The 16,547-nt window shown below is 40.1% G+C and overlaps 1 protein-coding gene across 1 annotated transcript in view; it reads right to left on the bottom strand.

Annotated features, from left to right (window-relative positions):
- Positions 1-8,245: 8,245 nt before the first annotated feature.
- LOC126095135 (guanylate cyclase soluble subunit beta-1) overlaps positions 8,246-16,547 on the bottom strand; it is a 237,714-nt gene continuing 229,412 nt past the window's right edge. The window contains exon 14 of the mRNA XM_049909854.1: positions 8,246-9,319. Coding sequence (XP_049765811.1) covers positions 9,190-9,319 — 130 coding nt within the window. The 3' untranslated portion in view covers positions 8,246-9,189. The remainder of the gene's footprint in view (positions 9,320-16,547) is intronic.

The raw sequence follows: 16,547 nt of genomic DNA, 5'->3' as shown, positions 1-16,547 counted from the left end.
GTTAGGTTTAAGTAGTTCTAAGTTCTAGGGGACTGATGACCTCAGGTGTTAAGTCCCATAGTGCTCAGAGCCATTTTTTTTTTACACGGAAGCGCCAAAGTAACAGGCATAGGCACAAGAATTCAAATACAGAAACATGTAAACATGCAGAATACGGCGCTGCGGTCTGCGACGCATACAGAAGACAAGTGTCTGGCGCAGTTATTAGATCGGCTGCTGCTGCTACAATGGCAGGTTATCAAGATTTGAGTGAGTCTGAACGTGGTGTTACAGTCGGCGCACGAGCGATGTGACACAGTATCTCCGAGGAAGCGATGAAGTGGGAATTTTCCCGTACTACCAATTCGCGAGTGTACTGTAAATATCAGAATTCCGCTAAAACATCAAATCTCCGACATCGCTGCGACCGGATAAAGATTCTACAACTACTACTACTACTGAAGTCAATCGTTCAACGTGACAGAAGTGCAATCCTTCCGCAAATTACTGCAAATTTCAATGCTGGGCTATCAACAAGGGTCAGCTTGCGAACCATTCAACGAAACATAATCGATATGCGCTTTCGGAGCCGAAGGCCCACCCGTGTATCCTTGACGACTGTTTTTCGCCTGGCCTGGGTCCGTCAACACCGACATTGGACTGTTGCTGACTGGAAACACGTTGCCTGATCGGAAGAGTCTCGTTTCAAATTGTATCGAGCGGATAGACGAGTACGGGTATGGAGACAAGCTCATGAATCCATGGACTCTGCATATCAGCAGGGGACTATTCAAGATTGTGGAGGCTCTGTAATGGTGTGGGGTGTAATTAGGTGGAGTGATATGGGACCCATTATTCGTCTAGGTACGTCTCTGACAGGTGATACGCAAGTAAGCACCCTGTCTAGTCACCTGCATCCATTCATGTCCATTGTGCATTCCGTCGGTCTTGGGAAATTCCAGCAGGACAATGCGAGACTCCATACGTCCAGAATTGCTACAGAGTGGCTACAAGAACACTCTTTCCCTGGCCACCCAACTTCCCAGACATGTACATTGTTGAGCATGTCTGGGATGCCTTGCAGCGTGCTGAGCTATAGATGTCTCCACCCCCTCGTACTCTTACTGATTTATGACCAGCCCTACAGGATTCATGGTGTCAGTTTCCTCCAGCACTACTTCAGCCATTATTGGAGTCCATGCCACGTCGTGTTGCAGCACTTCGGCGTGCTCGTGGGGACTCCAACACGACATTACGCAGTTGTACCAGTTTGTTTAGCCTTTTAGTGAATGACTTGTTCCACAAATTTCTAAGCATTGACCGAAAAATAAACTGAGGTTGGTTTATTATACGTTCTTTGGTTTAGTGTTTCACAAATACATTATTAGTGGAATCCTTTTCTCTTCTTTCTTTTAACTGATATGTACACCAACTATCAACTTACCTCCAACGTAGCGCTGATGCGTTGATGACTTTTACAGTCTGGCTATGAAAAGTCAAAATTGCTGTGTTTTCGTCTTAAGCTCGCCTCACTTTTATAACCTTTACAAGCACCATCTATGTCAAACTGCTACAATCTACATCTGTTTTAACTGGAGCCGTTCCGGGCGTATTTGCGGAGAGGTTAGCACAGTGGACTCGTATTCGGGAGGACTACAGCTCATATTCTCATCCCGTCGATGGCACGTTTATTAGGCACGGAACACCTGTTCGCGTTATGAAAAGATAGGGAAGGAAGTCGGCTGCGCCTTTTTCAAAGAAACCATCCCGGCATTTGCCTGGAGCGATTTAGGGAAGTCACGAATATAATAAATCCGGATTGCCTGATGTGGATTTGAAACAAATTCCTTCCAAATGCGAGTCCAGTGTGCTAACCTATCCACCACCTCACTCGGTGGAATTCCAACGCTTGAATACAAGAAGCCAATTCAAATGGAGGTAGGTTGTAATAGCTGTGGGAAGGTAATGAGATTTGTCCATGTTATAAGATAGCTCGGTAAATGCCGGTTCAGCCATCGAGATTTAGGTTCCACGTGATACCCTAAATAGCTCCTGGCAAATGCTGGGATATTTGCTTTGAAAAGGGTACGGCAATTTCCTTGCCAGTCATTTCGTAATCCAAGCTTGTGGCGCGTCTCTCATGACCTCGCTTTCGACGGGAGTTTAAACTCTAGTCTTCTGTTCACCCAGTGCCTCTACAGTACACCTCTCTGCCCCACCCCCTATCTCATCTACAAAGCTTGTCTTCATTACCAACCACTTCCTGATTCATGTCTTTCACTCAGCATCACCTGACTTTCCAACTACTAATCTCCTTATCTTCTTGCTGTCTCCGAAAGAATGTCGTTAGTGAAAAAGTTTCAATTTCTGTTTCTTGTACCTTTATTTAATTAATTTTCCAATGTACTCCTTTTTTTTATTTGCTGTGTCTGTTTATTGACTGACATATTTTCAGGAAACACCATGCGAAGTGTTTCGAGCACCAGTTAACGTTATAGTTCTTTTAGGATCTGTGGAGGCTGCTCTCGGCTTGCCGTATGCCCTTCATTTGTGGCAATACCTACACCGGTCAGACCCTCAGGACTGTGGTGGTCTTGACTATAGAACATAAGCATCACATGTGCTGGCAACAGCAGAGTAAGTCTGCGATTACAGAACATGGAAATTCTGGCGTACACTTACTATAGTTACTGAGATGCTGTCATTAGAGAAGCTGTTGAAACTGAACTAATAAGCGATGCTATAAACGAAAACCGCGGTTTCCACTTAGATTCTGCTTTTAATCTATCACCCTGGTGAAACAACAGAGACAATTAGCGCTACTTGTTCGTTCATTGTTCAATAATATTTGTCTGTCGAGAACGTCTGACTAGATCATTTTCGTCGTCTGGCGGCGCTTGTTGTTCACGTGTGTGTTTTCTTTCCGAATAAGCCGATTTTTGGTTCTTTATTGGTACTGCCCCGGCGACCGAGAGTTTAAGTAGCCATGCAATCAGACCTTCCGATTCATTCGTGTCTTCAAAATGACAGGGTGTTCCGTTCGTCTGTTGAATACAGCGTTTGTGAAGACGTTTCTCGGCTGCTACTCAATAATTTATTTCAACATTCACTACGCTGGGGAAAGCTCAAGTGTCACATTGTATTAGGGGCGATCAAAAAGTTTCAGTTCTATGGTCACATTGCCCTTAACCGGTATATCAGTCAGGCAAAATCGTCATGATGACTGAGGCGATCATCCCACCGACGCAACACATTGAAGATACCAGTCTGGTAAAACACAGTGGCCGCGCGGGGTAGCCGCCAGGTCTTAGGCGTCTTCCCACGGTTCGCGCGCTTAAGCGTCTTCCTATCGTTTGCACGGCTCCCTCCTGTCCGAGGTTCAAGTCCTCCCTCGAGCATGGGTGTGGGTGTGTTGTCCTTAGCGTAAGTTAGTTTGAGTGTGTAAGGCTAGGGACCGATGACATCAGCAGTTTAGTCCCATAGAACTCACCTCAAATTTCCAATTTTCAAAGTACAGGGTCCTGCTGCGTGAAGAGGTCCGCAGCTGCCTGCTGCACATCGTCGTCCGACAGGAACCGTCGACCCTCAAGGGACGAAAGGCGTGATTATCGCATGGGCAGAGAACAGGATTATAGAGCGGATGCTCAAATGTCTCCCATTTGAGTTGGCCTAACCTCAGCGTTGCAATATTTGCAATATAGGGACGTGCGTTATCATGTTGCCTCAGCACCCGTTGTCGCAGTTTTTTCCCGGACGTTTCATCTCAATGACAGACATGTTGCCCATATACATTTTTTTTTTTCGATGGATGTCCACAATGTTTGTCCTTCTGCAGCCAAAAAAAGTATAAACAGCACTCTGGTCCTGTTTGAACGCATTCAGTTGTAAAGTCGATATAGTTCACGTTTCCGCGTTTATCACACGCACGTCAGAAAGACATGGATGCCACACTAATCCCTTTCCTACAAGTTAGCGCTCGTATACCCGCATCGTAGTCGCACTACATTGCATATACGCTGCAGCAGCGTCGCCAGACGGAAACTTTTTAATATCTTTTACAGCTGAATTCGCACGGAACTTTTATTGCACAGTTACCCTGTTGGATGATCTAATAATTTAAACTGTTTTTTAAATACCACGCCGCACTAAAGCAGTGTGCTTTACTACTCTTTTTTTACTTTATGCTTAGTGGATAACCAACATTCCGCCATGGCTGATTACAACTGTAGAAATGGGCGGTATTGTCTTGCACTATGTGTATCACTTCATTTGTACGTGTATGACTGTGTTCCACATGTGCTGACTCATATGTGATGAACACGTTTCTTTTCGTTTCCTGCTTTCAAAATGGTATGGTTTACTGCGTTTATTTAACCATCATCATCATCAGAAATTCGACATCATCAGCAATTCGACATTCACTATTCGAATAGGCTTTACCCTGAAGCATTTACTTCGGGAATACGAAGGTTAAAAGCATCTTACCGAACACATATACTACCAACCCATTTTTTTTCTTGTTTGGTCATCAGTATTTTGACAGGATTGGTGATGCCCGCCACGACTTCTTTGCCTGTGACCAAACTTTCCGTCTCAGAAAAGCACTTAAAGCCTAGTCCTCAATTCTTTTTTGGATACATTCCAGTCTCTGTCTTCCCCTACAGCTTTTACCCTCTATAGCTCCCTATAGTGCGAAGGGTTACTCCTGAAGTCTTAATACATGTCATGTCGTATTGCCCCACCGAGCGAGGTGGCGCAGTGGTTAGCACACTGGACTCGCATTCGGGAGGACGACGGTTCAATCCCGTCTCCGGCCATCCTGATTTAGGTTTTCCGTGATTTCCCTAAATCACTTCAGGCAAATTCCGGGATGGTTCCTTTGAAAGGGCACGGCCGATTTCCTTCCCCCTCCTTCCCTCACCCGAGCTTGCGCTCCGTCTCTAATGACCTCGTTGTCGACGGGACGTTAAACACTGATCTCCTCGTATTGCCCCTTCTACTTGCTACTGTTTCTTAAGTATTTCTTTGCTCTCAGATTTTGCAGAGAATGTCCTCATTTATTATTTTAACAGTTCACATAATTTTCAACAGTTTCTATAGCACAACATTACAAACGATTCGAGTCTCATCTTTTCCGGTTTCCTCACAGTCAGTGACTCACGTTGAACTCCAAAAGTACCTTCTCAGAAATTATTAATACTAGTTGACTTCTTTTGTGCATGATTGCCTCTCTTGCCCATTTTATTTGCTTTTAATGTCCTCCTTGGCTGATCAGTCATACGCTGTTTTTGCTTCCAAGGTAGCAGAATTTCTCAACTTCGTCTGATTCGAGGTCCCCAATTTTAATGATAGGTTATTCGAATATTCCATATCTGCTGCTCGGCTTTACTGTCGTCTTCCTTCGTTTATTCTCAACCAATATTGTATGCTCAGTAAACTATTCACTCCATTACGACCAATATTTCGTCCTCGCTTTCACTGAGGATACTAATCAACAGCAAATCTTATAGTTGATATTCATTCACCCACAATTTGACCCCACTCCTGAAACTACATTTCATTTCCGTGATTGCTTCTTTGATGTATAAGTTGAACAGTAAGGGTGAAAGACTACATCCATGTCTTACTCGTACATCCTTTTTAATCCTAGCACTTTGTTCTTCCATTCTTATTGTTCCCTCTTAGTTCTTAAGCACACTACATTACCTCATTTCAGTATAACGTACAAAATTTTATCGGAGATTTTCGAACATCCTTCAGCATTTTACGTGATAGAAAGCTGTGACGGTCGACAGAGCCTACGAAGGCATCTTGATTTTTTAAAGTCTTGCTTCTGTTACAAGGCGCAACGTCAGAACAACGTGTCTGGTGGGTTTATCTTTCCTAAGGCCAAACCGATCGTCACTTAAAAAATCTCCAACTCTCTTTTCATTCTTCTCTATATTTCTTGTCAGCAATAAGGATGTATGAGACGCTAAGTCGATCGTGCGATAATTGTCGCACTTAACCGCCCATGACATCTTCGGAATTTTGTGGATGATATTTTTCAGAAAGCCTGATAATGTGTCTCCAGACTCATCGGTTGTACACAACAACTTAAATAGTCATTTTGCTGAAACTTCCCCAATGGTTTACAAATTTCATAGGAATGTTATACATGCCAGGCTCTTTCGCAAGTTTTCCAAAGTTCTGTGAGATTCCGACTATAACACTGGATCCGATATGTCTTTCATGTCGACCACCATTTATGCTTGTATCAAGTCATCAGACAGTTCATCCTTCTCCTAGTCCTTCAATGTATTCTTTCTACCTATCAGCTCTCATTTACATTTAACAGTGCTGTTCTGCCTGGACTTTAATGTTTACAACATCCTTCTTCATTTCACCGAAGCTTGTTTTGACTGTGTGTTAAATTACTCCTCCATACATCCATTTCTTCTTTTGTTTCTTCACGTTTTCGTGCAACCATTTAGTCTTTGCTGCCTTAAACTTCCTGATTATTTATTCATATATGGTACAGTCATATGTGATACATAATTGACTAGAAGAAGTGATCGGTTGGTAGGGCATGTTCTGAGGCATCAAGTCACCAATTTAGTATTGGAGGGCACCGTGGAGGGTAAAAGTCGTAGAGGGAGACCAAGAGATGAATACACTAAGCAGATGTAGGTTGCAGTAGGTACTGGGAGCTGAAGAAGCTTGCACAGGATAGAGTAGCATGGAGAGCTGCATAAAACCAGTCTCAGGACTGAAGACCACAACAACATGTGATACATTGCTATATTTCTGTTCTGAGGATTTTTGTACTACCTTTCTGCGTCAATCAGTTGAGTTGTTTTGCTGGTCCCCAAGATTTTTTCACAGTTAGATTTCTTCATAGTTACCTTGTGACACATCACTATACTTCTATTCTGAGGATTTTTGTACTACCTTACTTCGCCAATCAACTGCATTTTTTTTCTGATACCCAATGTGTCCTCACAGTTACTTCCCGTTTATTTGCATGTAAAAATTTTGGAATTTTCTTTCTTAGAGACGCCCATTGGTTTCGACTGAAATGCATTCTGTGGTACTCGCTATCGCAATGTCTACAGGCTCAGAGAATTTCAAACGCACCTCATCTTTTCTCATTACCTCATTGTACCATTTCTTACTACGGTCCTCAGTCCTAACAGGTTTCTTAAACTTCTATCTACTCTTTACATATTACTTAATTAAAAAAAGGAAAAAAAGTAACGAGGGTAGAACTCTGTGAAATATTGGGCATAATTATACTTCCAAGGTACCTTAAGAGCAGGCAACTGTATGGAAAACATGTTTTCATTTAATGACGCGCTAGTTGACAACATATTGGAAAAAAATTAGCAAAGGAGCAGATGTGTGAGAAAAGACATCTGAACCGAGGACCAGAGGCAAGATCTAAGAATATTGGGAACTGTGTTAATAAAAGTAAATTTTATAATAAACCCAATTTTAAAAACAGTAGAAGGCAGACACAAATTTGTATATGTTTTAATATCTCGCAACGAATGCTTGAACACAATATTATGCAAATGTATCTTTTGCAAAGACTGCGATTAAATAGTAAGAATGTGTATCCTATCAAATACACTTTCGTTAGGGTGATAATTTATAGCATCGAATACACACTATATGGAAAATATTTATATTAAACGTAATCATGTGATATTCTCATTAATGTATTAATCATCGAATTATATATTTGAGTAGAGAAAACAACATACCTATAAGTTATTGCGCGGTTACAGGTTTAATATACCCGGAAAGGCTTCAATCTACTAAAAAAGAATTTTAATTTTAGACTGTGACAGCATTATGTACAGTTAATGGAAGAGAACACTTTCTAGGAACTTTGTTAAGAGCCTAGCATGTGTGAACGTTTATACAGAGTGAGTTGTGTGTTTGTGGATGTCAATTTAATATTCTATAAAAGTTAGGAAATATTTTTTTGTAAATCCTTGAGTCTGGAGGGTGTCCTCAATGCTTGGCAGTATATACTAACTTTGAGCAATATGAATGTTGATGGATGATTTGCTTAGTTTATTATGGCATAGAACATAAAGCTCATCCTGAAATAAGTAGATTAATGGTGTTATTTGTGGGTGTGGAAGGGGATATATATATTCGGTTGTTAGCTGACTTCAACTGGAAGCTGTTTTTAAATTATATTATTATATATTAGATTACAAATGGCGTTTCTGAACACGTCTGTTTACTAAAAGTATTTTTCACTCTAAAAGAATACAGTCAAGAAACTTCATACTAATCAATATTTATTCACGTTACATTAAGTCAAAATTATGTAAATAATCGTTGACAAGACTAGTGTACAAATTATTTCTTATATACAGGGAACATAATTTTGTCAACAACGAACACATATTGAACAACAGTACATCAGCAGTAAGATTTACTTTTCTATTGGATTATAAGTTTCTGATAACATAACTCTCAGAATATTATTGGTCCTTATTCAAATGTAGAGAGATACTGCAACTGTGAAACGTTTTTGAGATGGAAAGCGACTCTCTGTTATTGTGCGAGATTATAAATTACATTCAGCTTAGAGTAACTATTTAGATAGCAGTACTTAGTCGATGACAGGTCTATTTCCACCTATTGATGTATCGGTTGTAGTCTCTTATACAGCCGCATGATGCAGGCATTGGTAGGAAAAATGTAGACTCTCCTGCTGCATATTACTCAATCAACAGGCGTCAAATCTTTACATTTAAAACAATCCTCTCACGACGACATATGTGTGCCATACTGCTTTACTCATTTTGAATTGGTGCTTGAGACTGGCAACAGTGATTACACAACGAGCGTTTCCTTGTACATTTTGAAATTAGCAAGCTTTGCAAATTATTTAAATTTAAGCTACAACGTTTTAACGTTATTTAATAAGTTTTCCTGTCCGGAAAATCAACACTAAGTCTTGCGATTGTACTTTCCCACCTTTACAAGGTCAATGTAGATGAAGAGAAGTCAGCGATACATATTTTTAATGCATCGGAACCACAACCTTTGTTTTAGAAATGTGATATAATCTGCAAAATAAGTAATTATAGCAAATATACCAAAATCATGAGTGTAAACAAGGTAGTTTGAGGTGAGGAACAACTTGTTTCACGCCAGCCTTGGAGTTTCTAAAGGTGGTAACAGGTCTTAAACCAGCGAATTATACTACTAAACAATGACTTCCTTGCTACGTGAGAGGAACCAGACTTTCATGGGTTCCGACTTGCCCTTCATTGTAACAGGACCTCGATACTCCAAGTGGAACTGTGGATCGGCGTTGCAGCCCTCGCTGAGGTACCTGTCGAGAGACAAGAGACATTAAGAACATTGACATCACTACGGAAATCATTTTATGCATTTCGCATAAAGAAAAGTAATACAGTATCGCAGTATACTGTATTGAAATACATATTCAGAAATGACTGCCTATTGGACGTATCAAAGCAAAGATGGAAATTGTCACACAGTAATTAACCCAGAAACTCACTTCCTTGGCTCAATAAGATGGTGTGTGTGTGTGTGTGTGTGTGTGTGTGTGTGTGTGTGTGTGTGTGTGTGTGTGTTTGTGTGTGTGTTGTCACACAGTATCACAGTATTTAACCATGAAACTCACTTCCTTGGCTCAATAAGATGGTGTGTGCGTCTGAAAGAGAAGTCAGCCGAGCAGTTCTCAGCAATTGCAGATGATGTTTTCAGGTCGAAAACACGTAATTCGATAAGGAATAAGAGTTAATGAGAACATACCTAAACCACCTTCGTTGTTCCCATTCTTAGTATTATTTGTATATAGTGCAGATCAGTTTTAGCTGTGATTTTATATACATAATACAGCAAGTTTAACCATTTGGTGCACTCGTCCACAGCAGTGGGCAGCTGTTAATGTCGCTTCTTTGGCGTTTTCAATGAGTCCCGAGGCTGAGAATGCACGCAGCGCACTCCAGTGGACGCTCCCTACTAGCTTTTGTAGCCTCAGGAGTGATCGAAAACGCTAACGAAGTGACATTAGCAGTTATTCACTGCACTGGAAATGTGCACCACTGGGTTAATGGCAGGCCCCGTAAGTCAATTAATGAAATAATATGTCACGACGATATCGAAAAGATTATGGGAGACTGAGCCGGTGAACTGTCGATATTCAAGGATACCAACGCTACGTCTCGTGCAACGCCTTCCCCAGTGTCTCTCTACAAATTAGATTAGATCAGATTAGATTATTACTTGTTCCATAGATCATGAATACGACACTTCGTAATGATGTGGAACGTGTCAGGTTAATAAAAGGTGTCTATACAAGATATTACATGAGACAAAATATTACATGACACTCAATAACTATTTTTTTTTTGGAGGTTGGGAAATTACCCACTTACTACATCCAAAAATTCATCTAATGAGTAGAAGGAGTTGCCATTAAGAAATTCTTTCAATTTCCTTTTAAATGCTATGTGGGTATCTGTCAGACTTTTGATGCTATTAGGTAAGTGACCAAAGACTTTGGTGGGAGCATAATTTATCCCCTTCTGAGCCAAAGTTAGATTTAACACTGAGTTGTGAAGCTCAGCCTTTCTCCTAGTGTTGTAGCCATGTACACTGCTGTTACTTTTGAATTCGTTCGGATTGTTAATAACAAATTTCATAAGTGAATGTATATATTGTGAGGCTACAATGAAGATTTCTATCTCTTTAAATAAGTGTTTGCAGGATGATCTTGGATGAGCTCCAGCAATAATTCTGATTACACGCTTTTGTGCAATGAACACTCTTTTACTCAATGATGAGTTACCCCAAAATATGACGCCATACGAAAGCAGAGAATGAAAATAGGCGTGGTAAGCTAATTTAATCAGATGTATATCGCCAAAATTTGCAATGACCCTAATAGGATAAGTAGCTGAACTCAAACGTGTCAGCAGTTCCTCAGAGTTTTTTTTTTCCAGTTCAGTCCTCATCAATGCATACACCTAGAAATTTTGAATATTCTACCTTAGCTACCGATTTCTGATCGAAGTCTATATTTATTAATGGGGTCATTACATTTACTGTGTGCAACTGTATATACTGTGTTTTGTCAAAGTTTAATGAGAGCCCATTTGCAGAGAACCACTTAATGATTTTGTGAAATCAGTTATTTCTTGTCTGTCGGGTGTGATAGCTATACTTGTATCATCGGCAAAAAGTACCAGCTTTGCATCTTCGTGAATACAGAATGGCAAGTCATTAATGTCATTAATATATATTAAGAACAGCAGAGGACCCAAGACTGAACCTTGCGGTACCCCGTTCTTGATCGTTCCCCAGTTTGAGAAATAACCAGTTTTTTGCGTATTATGTGAACTGTTTATTTCAACTTCCTGCACTCTTCCAGTTAGGTATGATTTAAACCATTTGAGCACTGTCCCATTCATACCACAGTACTTGAGCTTATGTAGAAGTATTCCATGATTTACACCATTAAAAGCCTTTGATAGATCACAAAAATTTCCAATGGGTGACTTCCGGTTTCTCAGAGCATTTAATGTTTCATTAGTGAAAGTATATATAGCATTTTCCGTTGAAAACCTCCTCTGGAAACCAAACTAACATTTTGTTAAAACTTTTACATACAACAATACATTACTTTTTCAAGAATTTCGGATAAGGCAGTCAGAAGAGAGATTGGGCTGTAGTTGTTGACATCAGACATATCCCCTTTTTATGCAGTGGTTTAACGATGGCATACTTCAGTCTATCTGGGAAAATACCCTGCTTAAGACAGCTATTACATATGTGGCTAAGAATCCCACTTATTTCTTGGGAACAAGCTTTTATTATCCTGCTGGAAATGCCATCAATCCCTTGTGAGCTTTTATTCTTGAGAGAGGTTATTATCTTCCTGATTTCAGATGGAGAAGTGAGTGGAATTCCAATTGTATCAAATGGTGTGGGTAAGGCCTCTTCCATTAACTGCCTTGCTTCCTCTAGTGAACATTTTGATCCTATTTTCTCTAAAACATTTAAAAAACGATTATTCAAAATGTTTTCGCCTTCCAGCTTGTTGTTTATCAAGTTTCCATTCGCTTTGATGGTGATGCTGTCATCCTGTACTCATGGTTGTTCTGTCTCCCTTGTAATAATATTCCAAATTGTTTTGATTTTGTTATCGGAGGTATTAATCTCAGACATGATGCACATGCTTCTGGACTTTTTAATAACCTTTCTTAATGTAGCACAGTAGTTTTTATAATATTTGGCTGTGTCTGGGTCATTACTCTTTCTTGTTGTTAGATACAGTTCCCTTTTTTGGTTATAAGATATTTTTATTCCTTTAGCAAGCCAAGGTTTTTTGCATAGTTTCTTATAATTAGATTTAACTACTTTCTTGGGGAAACAGTTTTCAAATTCTCTTAGAAGTGTATCATGAAATAAGTTATATTTTAAATTAGCATCAGGTTCCTTGTACACCTCATCCCAGTCTAACTGCTGAAGATTTTCTCTGAAATTTCTAATTGTTGAGTCATTAACTGAACGCACAACTTTGGAGGGTAGTTTTGAATTACTGAATGGAGCTATGTCATATACTGTAACTAGCTGAGCATCGTGATCAGAGAGCCTATTCTCAACAGGACAAGAATTTATGTTTTTAAACCTATCTTGGTCTGTAAACGTGTTATCTATCAGTGTGCTGCTGTCCTTTACTACCCGAGTAGGAAAATTAATGACAGATGTCAAATTGAAAGAACCGAGCAAGACTTCCAGGTCATTCTTCCTATTACACTCTTTCAGTGAATCAACATTGAAGTCCCCACAAATAATAATTTGCTTTCCCCTATCTGACAGATAGCACAACAAGGCATCCAGGTTTTCCAGGAATAAATGAAAGTTTCCTGAAGGGGGACCTATATACTGTTACAATTATAAAATAGCCCTCCTTCAGTTTAAGTTTACAGGCACATGCATCTATATGTTGCTCTTGGCAAAACTCTTTTGTATCTAAGCTTTCTACACAGTGATAACTTTTGATATATGTGGCAACTCCTCCTCCCACCTTATTCTCTCTACTCATATGTGCAGCTAGTTTATAACCACTGATATTTACCTTTTCCATATCAGACACAATGTGCTGCTCAGACAGGCATAGTATATCTATTGCATTATCAGATTCAGTGTCATCTAAACATATCAGCAGGACCGAGCGATGCGGCCTTTTAACGCTGTACACGGACCAGCTCATCGTTTTGTTACTTCCAGTGAGTGCAGGAGCTAGTGAGTCTTGAGGGTCAGCAGGGAAGGTGGTCGCATGTGGAGTTAATGCCGCGGGGTTGCGACAATGTTACCTTGGACAGCTTTTATAGTAGATGTTCGCAGGATCCCTTGCATGTGAAGTGGAGTTCGAGTTATGTGCATTGGTTAAATTGAGTATTGACATGAAATTGTTATGCTTGCTGGCCCAGCTAATTATTGGTGAAGATTACGAAGTGTGTATGTGCTGATGAATGTGCTAGGTGTCTTACCTAATGGCCAACTGGCACAACAAGCAGGGTTCGTATAATTTGGTAATTTGACTGGACTTTGCCGTATTGCTTGTGGATTTTCATCATGGCAAAAGACTGAAAAACGCAAACGAATAATCGGCAAGCTTAAATTTTAGTTTGGTATGCTAACTTTTTTTTGCTGAGTGTTGCTAACTGGTGCAGTGTTTTTAAGGCATAATGCAGGTTCAGTCACCTTTATATGTAGTTGCTAAATGTTTTTTTAAAAAATTGTGTTTAAAGCAATATATCGTTTTTAGCTCTTTTCTTAGTTACGATGAGTGATCTGCTCTTCTTAGAGACAGATTTTGATTGATGTCTCCCAGATTCAATTTTAAATCTTTTTGTGGGAAAGCTGTTTTAATCTTGTAATACCTGATATCATTTTTGACCTATTATTGGTAAAAGTTTATTATTTAAGTCATAGCTAAGATCCGAATTGTTTTTCAGTTGTGCACCTGATTTAAGATCCGTTTCAGTTACGTTACTCGGGTTTCAGATCACATTACCCCAGAAATTGTTTCTCCTCCTTTTAGACTGTAGAGGATATAGTTGCTTATTTCACAGCTCTGTATGCCTTAGCAAAGAAAAAAAGTTTGAAAACCAGACCTGGCGGGTGTTTTTCAAACTACAAAGTAGTAATCTACAAAGGGATTTTATTTAATGTTTAAACTGTACATGTCTTGAAATGTTGTTGTTTCTGTTGGTGGCCTTTGTTGTTATTGCTCAAATTTATAACTGGGCCGTTTTTATTAGGGACATTTGACAAAATAAAATTATGAAAAATTGTTCGTTTTAATTTCATTGTATGTGCCTTTGGTGCCGTTCACTCTTGAAATGAGTGTACTATCTAGTGGTAATTTTGAGATAGCTCGCCAGTAACGATGAATTATGGAAATAGTCGAAGAAGTATGGTATTTAGAGTATTTGAAAATATTAAATGGATGCACAGCAAAAGAAATAAACATAAGACTAAACTACCAGGCCCACAATGTCTGTAGATGGTTTATTTATAGGCTTTGATGAGTAAGTTTGCGAGTATCAAAACACATGACGTATAGGGCAGGATCTTTTGATTGCATTGACGTAGATGTTCAACAGTTTCAAGGTACCGCAGACTTTTACATGTGACATAAATGTCAACTGGATACCTCTAACCGTTCTTGGGATAAAGGGGTCTTAACAGACCGACAGGTAGACAGAAGGGCAACTAATTGCTAAACAATATTTTTTATGTGAAATAACTACAAATTAACAACTTTCGGACTTTTCCCTTTACTTTTACTGTGAAACTTTACTTGTTGTAGAATTTCATGGTTCTAGATCAACGAGAAATATCCTATGGGTTTTAATGATGGAGTTTGCGAGTATCCAAATATATGACGTAAATGGCCGTATATTTTTATTGCATCGAATTAGTAGCTTAACATTTTCGCATTAAAAAGGGGCTGTACACTTTACAGTGTAACTAATATTTCAAGTTGACACCCGTACCCGTTCATAAGAAAAAGTGGTCGTAACAATCAGAGAGACTGAGAGACGTACAGACGGACAACGAAGCGGTCCAATTAGGGCTCCGTTTTTACGACCGAGATTTTTTTTTTTTTTGGTCATCAGTCTACTGACTGGTTTGATGCGGCCCGCCATGAATTCCTTTCCTGTGCCAACCTCTTCATCTCAGAGTAGCACTTGCAACCTGCGTCCTCAATTATTTGCTTGACGTATTTCAATCTCTGTCTTCCTCTACAGTTTTTGCCCTCTACAGCTCCCTCTAGTACCATGGATGTCATTCCCTCATGTCTTAGCAGATGTCCTATCATCCTGTCCTTTCTCCTTATCAGTGTTTTCCACATATTCTTTTCCTCTCCGATTCTGCGTAGAACCTCCTCATTCCTTACCTTATCAGTCCACATAATTTTCAACATTCGTCTATAGCACCACATCTCAAATGCTACGACCGAGATACGGAACCCCAAAATTGGGATCGCGTGTTCTGCTAACGTAAACAGGCTTTTCCGACCTACTGAGCGTACATTATCGGTTTTTACTTTTGGACTCTCAAAGAGAAGCGATGAGATGTAGAACAACTTGCAGACACAGAAGCTGAAACTAATGCGTTAGGGGACAGACAAGAGTGGAGTTTCTCTTGCACTACGGCTAACTACTTCAAGGATCCAGTTCTTCCCATACGCTTGACTTCAATGACATCTTTTTATCTGGATGCCTTGAAATTTAAGGACAAGTCCTTCAGAGTAAACATTATTCGGTAATTCTTGATGCACCAGTGATAGCTGAGTTAAAACATGTCATGACACGATAATGATAATGCATGCTGTTCGTGTGGCAGCCCCGCGCGGAAACTTTAAAAACCGCGGATCCAGCTACAGACCCTCTGCATTAGGGACCTGCAACGTAACTCATTGTGTTCGGTTAGGGGACTGGCCCCACTCTGTAGTAAAAAGGAACAGAGCGAAGTTCTCTTCGATGGAATTTGAGAGTGGACATGCGATATCCACAGAGAACTGATGAAAAAAAGACGAAGAAGCAGATAGACAGAAACAAAAAGGGAATGATAGATCTTTGACTGGTGATCGAGAATAAAAATGATCGGAACTCACAGCCGAGGATTCGTCGTGTAAGGAGTCACCATCGTTCTGCCAACGACTTTGTCAAAGAGAAGGGACGACAGAACACAGTATCAGGGCAGCTTGTTGCCCTTGAGGTATGAAACCGATCCTAAAAGGCGGAAAGACAAAAACGATGATCAACTACATGAAGTAGCATAAGGCATGCAACCCCTGCTGTAGAGGTAGGTGCTGGTTTCGAAACCCATCCGAGCTTAAATTTTGACTAGTAATCAGCATTGGTGACCGAAGACTTTAGACATAAGAAGTCACCCTCATTTTGCCAACGGCCTTGTCAAAGATGGTGAAGGAGCGGACAGAGGTTGAGGTCACTCTCTTACCCTTGGTGTAGGAAACTGCCCCTAAAAGGCAGAAGAATCAGTAGTGATCAACG

This window comes from Schistocerca cancellata, chromosome 8 (assembly GCF_023864275.1).
Source record: "Schistocerca cancellata isolate TAMUIC-IGC-003103 chromosome 8, iqSchCanc2.1, whole genome shotgun sequence".
Lineage (NCBI taxonomy): Eukaryota > Metazoa > Arthropoda > Insecta > Orthoptera > Acrididae > Schistocerca > Schistocerca cancellata.
The sequence above is the reverse complement of the archived record's forward strand: the minus strand, read 5'-3'. Positions and strand labels throughout refer to the sequence as shown.